The sequence below is a fragment of the Panthera pardus genome, unplaced genomic scaffold (genome assembly GCF_024362965.1).
Source record: "Panthera pardus isolate Hobbes unplaced genomic scaffold, ASM2436296v1 HiC_scaffold_18, whole genome shotgun sequence".
Taxonomy (NCBI): domain Eukaryota; kingdom Metazoa; phylum Chordata; class Mammalia; order Carnivora; family Felidae; genus Panthera; species Panthera pardus.
Window position 1 is genome coordinate 5,557,965 of NW_026526743.1, and position 7,217 is coordinate 5,565,181.

At 57.2% G+C, this 7,217-nt stretch overlaps 1 protein-coding gene across 2 annotated transcripts; it reads right to left on the reverse strand.

Annotated features, from left to right (window-relative positions):
• Window positions 1-764: 764 nt before the first annotated feature.
• On the reverse strand, window positions 765-6,932 carry LOC109252949 (sialic acid-binding Ig-like lectin 14). 2 transcript variants are annotated; one of them, XM_019425441.2, is made up of 7 exons: window positions 6,806-6,932; window positions 6,353-6,727; window positions 5,851-6,129; window positions 5,435-5,482; window positions 2,725-2,982; window positions 2,479-2,614; window positions 765-2,344 (listed from the first exon to the last, which is right to left on the reverse strand). In XM_019425441.2, exons 1-7 carry the CDS (start codon window positions 6,840-6,842, stop codon window positions 2,275-2,277), a joined length of 1,203 nt encoding a protein of 400 aa, XP_019280986.2. In that variant the 5' UTR covers window positions 6,843-6,932; the 3' UTR covers window positions 765-2,274. The 2 variants fall into 2 exon arrangements, with proteins under 2 accessions (XP_019280986.2, XP_019280987.2); XM_019425442.2 differs by lacking the exon at window positions 765-2,344 and having other exon boundaries at window positions 2,475-2,614.
• Window positions 6,933-7,217: the final 285 nt, after the last annotated feature.

The window sequence follows — 7,217 nt, forward strand, 5'->3', positions numbered from 1 at the left end:
TACGATACTAATTAAAAGCAAAAACTGGGGTGCCGGTGTGGCTCCGTCGGTTAAGTGTCTGACTCTTGATTTTGGCTCAGGTCATGATCTCATGGTTTGTGGGTTTGAGCCCTGCATTGGGTTCTGGGCTGACACTGCGGAGCTTTCTTGGGATTCTCTCTCTCCCTCTCTCTCTCTCTCTCTCTATCCCTCCCCTGCTCTCTCAAAATAAATAAATCAACATTAAAACAAGCAAAAAGAATACCAAAACCAAAAATGAATTACTGATGCATGGAACAACATGGATACACCTGAAAAACTTAAAACTGAGAGAAAGAAGTCAGACCCTAAAGCTTGTGTAGTATCTGAGCCCCCATTCGTCGCGCACAAAAAAAACACGGGAGCTGCGGATCTGCAGGGACAGAAGAGAGGGAGGCCATACAGTTGTAAATGTGTGGCTTGAAGGGGCCTAAGACAAAGCCCAAGGCCTTCAGCTGGGCACTCAAGGCTCCAACATTTCTCACCCTGCCTTCTCTCCCACGGTGATCCTGTCTCTGGTGCTTCTGGAACTCCTGCCACGCGGCGGGCAAGGGGCCCTCCCCTTCATCTGCCAGGGCCGTCTCAGGTCTTGGCACATCTCCACCCTGACTGCCCGCCCACCGCTCACCCTCCCCACCTTAGTGGTGGAACCTGACCTCCAGGAGGAAGTGGAAAGAATCTGTAGGTTGAGCTTGGTGGGGGAAGCAAGGGTGTTGACACAGGTAAGCACTGATCGAGTTGCACTCTTTAGATTTGCATATTTTACTCTATTTAAGTTAGGCCCCCAAACACAATGAATACACGAAAAGTCTTGGTTAGAAACTGTTCAGCAAAAAAGAAGAGAAGACTAAAACATAATTTTGCTCTAGAAATTTCTATAGACATTAAATGATAAAATATGTCTCACTTTTAATCAAACTCGTATATACAATTTTTTATTTTTTTTAATGTTTATTTATTTTTCAGAGAGAGAGAGAGAGAGAGACAGTGTGAGCAGGGAGGGGCAGAGAGCGAGGGAGACACACAGTCAGAAGCAGGCTCCAGGCTCTGAGCTGTCAGCACAGAGATTGACTTGGAACTCGAACCCACAAACTGAGATTATGACCTGAGCCAAGTCAGACGCCCAACGCACTGGGCCACCCAGGCGCCACTGACTTGTATTTATAAGTACACATGATGTTCTGGGGGTGCCTGGGTGGCTCAGTCGGTTAAACGTGCAACTCTTGATTTAGGCTCAGGTCAATGACCTCAAGGTTCATGAGTTCAAGCCCTACATCGGGCTCTGCACTGCCAGTGCAGAGGCTGCTTGGGATTCTCTCTCTCCCTCTCTCTTTCTCAAAATAAGTAAATAAACTTAAAAAATCCTGTGATATTCTCTTGCAATTATTATGAGGTAGGCGTCTTTCGAGTGGGAAAGACGTGTTCCTGACTCCACTGTGCATTGACGTCTATCTACACTGAGCAGGAAATCTGGGAGACCAGAAAGTCGGGGGTTAGGCAGGTAACTTCTGGGTCATGAAAATAAGCCTGAATGAAGCTCATTCCCTTCGCAGGGGCAGGGCTGGGGATGGAGAGGAGGAGGGTGGGAGGGGTGACACCAGCAAGGAGGAGCAGGCTGAACAGAAGGAGACACCCACAGGCACAGACGGGGGAGAGGGGGTGCCCGTGGGGTGTGTACTAGTCAGATTGTTTGTTTCCTGTATCTTGTGACTTTTGACGTGTTAAAAATCTTGCCATCCCTGGGGAGACGGCCCCTCCAGGCCGGGCCGGGTCTTAAAGGTAGCAGAGGGCTCAGTCCCTTCAGAGCAAACCAACCAATCCCCAGCCCGTGTCCCCCAAACACCCCTTTTCTCTCACTCCCACGCCAGGCCGCCATTTCCCCTGCCCTAAGACACCCAGGACAGGAACCAGACACCTAGAGCCACCCCTCTAGGCCAAGGCCCCCCCAGAATGACTCAAACTAGCTGGTCCCGAGCTGCCCTCCCGGCCTGGCCTTTCCCACAGGTCTCTGTCGTCTCTGGCGAGGCCTCCCTGCACCTGCTTCTGCCCCTGCGGCCCTGAATGGCATGGCATGCCACAGCCCCTGCTGAAACCTAAGTAGTCCCTTCTTCTGATGGCGTGGCCTCCCCACATTGTCACTCAGTCCGCTCTCCAAATTAAACTCCCAGGAACTGAGCAGGCTTGAGTTGAGAGCTTCCAGGAAGAAGCTGACCACGAGGGCCCCATATCTGTCCCTCTGGGCTCCAGGGCCACACCTCAGTCCCGTCTCCAGAAGGAGGGAGGCTCGGTCTGGACTCTCAGCCCCGATTCCTGGCGGCCTCCACACCTGCAGGGACAACATGGGCTCAGATCAGAGAGTTGTCCCTTTCATTCTAACTCCAGGCAGGTGGGACAGCTGCGTCCCACCTGGAACTCAGGGACTTCCTGGAGACTGCCCTGGGGAGGGACGGGCCCGCTCACCTGGTGTAGTAGATCCAGGTGAGGCCATAGGTGAGGAGGAAGCCAGCCCCCATGAGGGCCCCTCTGAGCAGGGTGAGGACCAGGGGCCAGGAGCCCTCTTGCTCATCAGTCACACAGTTGCAGGAAGACGGGCTTCCTGGCGAAGCGGGGGACAGAGGATGAAGTCCTGCCCGCAGGCCCCAGGCCCTTCCACATCCCAAACACCCGGCCAGGCTGTCCACCCCCACAACCCGTGTTGCAACTCACTCTGCACAGAGAGGCTGAAGGAAATGTGTTGGGAGCCCAGCGGGTGCTGAGCCTGGCAGGTGAATTCCCCTTCATCTCCAGCCCCTACGTGGGGCAGCTCCAGGACCCCGGGTGCGGAGGGCTGGGAGGGGCTCAGGGCTTTCCCCTCCCGGGACCAGCTCAGCACGGCAGGGGGATTGCTGTCAGCCACGCAGACCAGCCGCAGGAACTGGCCTTCCAGGACCGGCAGCGACATACCGTTGCACAGCGTCTTGGGGACTGGGTAAGAGATTCACCACAAGGCGGGTGGAGCCGTGACATGAGTCCCTTCCGGATTGTGCCCGCAGAGCCAGAAGTGGAAAGATAGGGCCATGCCACAAGGGCTGATGGCGGGGCTACTCGTGGCTGATTAACGACCCTGGCGGTCAAGTCAGGCCACCAGAAAGAAGGGGGGCTGCGCTGAGGTGGGGAGGGTGAGCCGTGGGCGGGCAGCTCCTGTGGAGATGTGCCAAGACTTGAGGGCCTGGCACGTGAGGGGAGGAACACCTGCGCCTGGGCAGGGAGAACCAGGACAGACACCGTCCCGATGGATCCCAGTGGGAGAGAAGGCGGGGTGAGCCTTGAGGGCCGGACTGAGCGCCTTGAGCTTTGCCCTGAGGTTACTGGGAAGCAGTAGGGGCTGTAAGCAGGGGAAGTGCAGAATCAGCACTGGGTCTAGAGAGATCCTGCTGGGGCCAAGTGGGGAGTGCAGGGGAGAGATTAACCAGGAGGCAGGGAGGCTGAGGAGGAGGCTGAGGCGAGGGTTCAGGGTCCAGGAGCAGACTGGAGCTGGGTCTGGGGCCAAGGGCAAGAAGAGGGGAATGATTTGGGAAGTGAGGTCCTCGAGACTCCCCGACCCGTGGGGGGATGCTGGCAAGGAGGGGACTAGAAAGTTGTGGGAGGCACCAGGATAGGGTCAGGATAGGGATGGGGGCACAGGTGGAGACAGGGACAGAATGAGCAAGCCCACGAGAGTGCAGACAGAAAGAAACAGGGGTCCAGGCCGGAGCTGTGGGGAAGGGGAACATGAAAGGGTCCACCAGATCAGAGAGACAGGAGAGCAGACAGCAACTCCAGCCCAGGGAGCAGAACCTGGAGAGTCAGAAGGTGGAAGGGAGGCTGCCAGGGAGCGGGGGGAGGGGAGGGGAGGTGTGGGGGGGGAGGGGAGGGGAGGTGTGGGGGGGGAGGGGAGGGGAGGTGTGGGGGGGAGGGGAGGGGAGTTGGTGCCCGATGGACACAGTTTCGGTTCTGTGAGCTGGAGGGAGCCCTGCAGACTGGTTGCACAACACCGCGAATGGACTGGACATTGCTGAGCTCTACCCTTAAACACGGGGAAGGTAGTAAGTGTTACCTATGTCTGTTTCACTACAAGTGACATAGACTTTGGGGCACCTGAGTGGCTCTGTCACTTGAGTGTCTGACTCTCGATTTCAGCTCAGATCTTGATCCCAAGGTGGTGGGATCGAGCCCCGCGTAGGGCTCTGGGCTGAGCTCGGAGCCTGCTTGAGATTCTCTCTCTCTCTCCCTCTGCCCCTCCCTCCCTCTCTCTCTCTCTCTCTCGCTAAAATAAAACTTAAAATGAAGTTAAAAAACCACAGACCTTAAAACTAAGGAACAATGGAGAAGGTCAAAAGGAACCAACGTCCAGTTATAGAACAAATAAGTCACGGGATGTAACGCGCAGGCACGGAGACCGTAAGTAATAGCGGTACCCCAGACTTGAAAGCTGTTGGGGCGCCTGGGTGGCTCAGTCGGTTAAGCGTCCGACTTCGACTCGGGTCACGATCTCGAGGTCCGTGAGTTCGAGCCCCGCGTCGGGCTCTGGGCTGATGGCTCGGAGCCTGGAGCCTACTTCCGATTCTGTGTCTCCCTCTCTCTCTGACCCTCCCCCGTTCATGCTCTGTCTCTCTCTGTCTCAAAAATAAATAAACGTTAAAAAAATTAAAAAAAAAAAAAAAGAAAGCTGCTACGAGCGCAGATCTTAGATGTTCTCACCACAGGAAAAAAGAACAGTAACTAAGTGTGATGAGGGATGTTCACTGGACTTGCTGTGGTGATCATGTCACAATACATGCAAACACCAAATCATTACGTTGTATAGCTAAAAACGAACACAACAATACAACGTTATGTGTCGATGAGTCCTCAGCCAAAGTAAAACATAAATAATACACACAAACCAGAGAAAAGAAGAGGCAGCAGCCAAAAGCAATACAGGATCCATGATGAGAGACGCTGGTGAGGTGGGTGGGGGGGGGCAGACCCAGACCACAGGGCTGAGGAGTGGGCGAGGGGTCTCGATCCCCAAGCCCTGAACCCTGAGCCCTGAGCACGCAGAGAACCAGTTCCTATCACAGCCCCAGGGAAGAGAGGATCTTTCCTGCCTGTGTTGTGTCCCTGCAGATTGTGGGTGGTCATCAACTGCGGTGTGGCTGAGAGGGGTGGGCTTTTGCCCTTTGTTCCAGAAGCCCCGTAAGTGAAAACCTTGGATGGGGTGTTCAGACTTCCCCCAATGTCCTCCGGGAAAAGGATCCCAGGCCTGGATCCCTCTTTCCCCCATTGCCCTCTGGGACCCAGCCCTCCCTCCAGCACTCATGGGAGACAGTAAGCCAGATGGTCCCTTGCTGGGAGCTGACCCCCCACCCCCACCCCAGGCCAGGCCCCAGCCCCCAAGAAGACAGTTCTTTCCTACCTGTGACATTGCTGAAGAAGATGCTGATGGTGAGGTTGTGGGGGGCATCTGGGGTAGAAAGATATGGTCCTGTTTCAGAGGTGAGGATTGGGATGGAAGCTGACCCAGCACCCCCAGAGGGGTGGGGAGCACTGTGAGGGGGTGGGGAGCACTGAGGAGGGGTAGGGGTGCATTGGGAAGAGGTAGAGACACTGAGAAGGTAGGGAGCACTTGCAAGTGGTGGGAGCACTAAGAAGGGGTAGGGAGCATTGGGAAGGGGTGGGGGAACACTAGGAAGGGGTAGGAGAGCACTGGAAAGGGGTAGGGAGCACTGAGAAGGTGGGGATGGCCGTCCTTGCCGTCTCCCCTCCCTCTACTCCCAGGACTGCTCAAACCCCACTGCCCTGAGGGACCCAGCCCTCCCCCCCAGCACTCACAGGAGACATTGAGCCAGATGGTTCTTTCCACGGTGGCCTGAACTTCTGGCAGTTTCACCTGACAGGTGAGGTTGGTGCCATGGTCCTGCGGCCTCGGGGTGAAGGCCAGCACCGAGGAGTGCAGGCTCTCGGGGTCCAGCGAGTCCAGAGCAGCCCCCACCCAGGAGAATGTGAGAGGTCTTCCCCCTCCGCAGGACCCCGGCAGGCTGCAGGCCAGCTCTGTGGGCCAGCCAGACTTGAGGGGCTCCGGGAAGTGGATGTCGGGTTCCTGTGTCAGGGCTGAGGAAGAGACAGGGAGGTGCCCGGGCCCCAGGGAGGTGGGGACCCACGGGGTGACCCTGAGAGGGTCCGGGCCTCAGAGCCCAAGCTGACCCCGGGCCCCGTTATCTCTTCCAACCGTCCCAGCCCCAAGACCCAGAGCAGGGAATGTTCCGGCGTCCTGTGCCTGCTCTAAGAGGGGGTGTCCACATCCCAGAGCCCTCCCCCGGGGCCCCTGCTGTACCTGCCACCCGCAGAGTCATCGTCGTATCTGTGTAAGTATATCTCACGTCTTCTCCTCTCTCCACTCGGAAAAAGTAGACTCCCTCATCACTCCTCATGGCGTCTCTGATTCTCAGGGAGCAGTTGTAGGCCCAGGGGTCCCCGACGAGGTGGAATCGGCCCCGGGCCTCTGTCCTCACTGCTCTCTGTGGGTTGTTTGTAGCCACCGGATAACGGTTGCTTGAGGTGTCCCTATCCCGGAACCAGTATATGTAGAGCATCGTCCGGGAATACCCCCACTTCCAGGGGTAGGAGAAGGAACAGGGCACGTGGACACACAGACCCTCCTGCACGGTCACGGATTCCTGCACTCGGAGCTGGTACTCTGGATCCTCCCCTGGGGGGACACGGAGGCTCAGCCGGGGCTCCAGCCCCCCCCCACCTGTGCCCAGCCCTCCTCCCGAGGCCCACTCACCCCCGAACAGCAGGGGCAGCAGCAGCAGGGGCACCATGTCTGCACCGGCCAGGGCAGGAGCCCGGATCCAGGTCCTTCTGTCAGGGAGGGAAATGCCCCAAATGTGGGGTGAGGCCAAGGAAGCCCCAACAGGAAGCCGTGTGTGACAGAGCTGTGGTCACCACGGAAGGGGAACTTGGGCAGCACAGGCTGTGGGATGGAGGGGAGTAGAGCGGGGCTGAGAACTCATCTCCTCCTGCCTCCCTGCCTGTTGCAGGTGGAGCCCGGGAGTTACTGGAGATGGACCGAGGCCTGTCTAGACGGATAAGGCCCCAGAACGGTAGTAGCCCTTTCCTCGGGCACCATGTTTGCACAGGGAAGAGAAGGGAACACCACCTGGCTAGCTCCCTGGGATGGGAGCCCATGGGCGCTG

What these genes read in the sequence shown, in the direction of transcription:
- LOC109252949 (XM_019425441.2), bottom strand. Translation starts at nt 6,842, where the DNA reads ATGGTGCCCCTGCTGCTGCTGCCCCTGCTGTTCGGGG. An exon ending in GCTGCCCCTGCTGTTCGGGG is followed by an intron (nt 6,728 to 6,805) that starts GTGAGTGGGCCT and finishes GTGTCCCCCCAG; the next exon opens with GGGAGGATCCAGAGTACCAG. An exon ending in GATGACTCTGCGGGTGGCAG is followed by an intron (nt 6,130 to 6,352) that starts GTACAGCAGGGG and finishes TCTCTTCCTCAG; the next exon opens with CCCTGACACAGGAACCCGAC.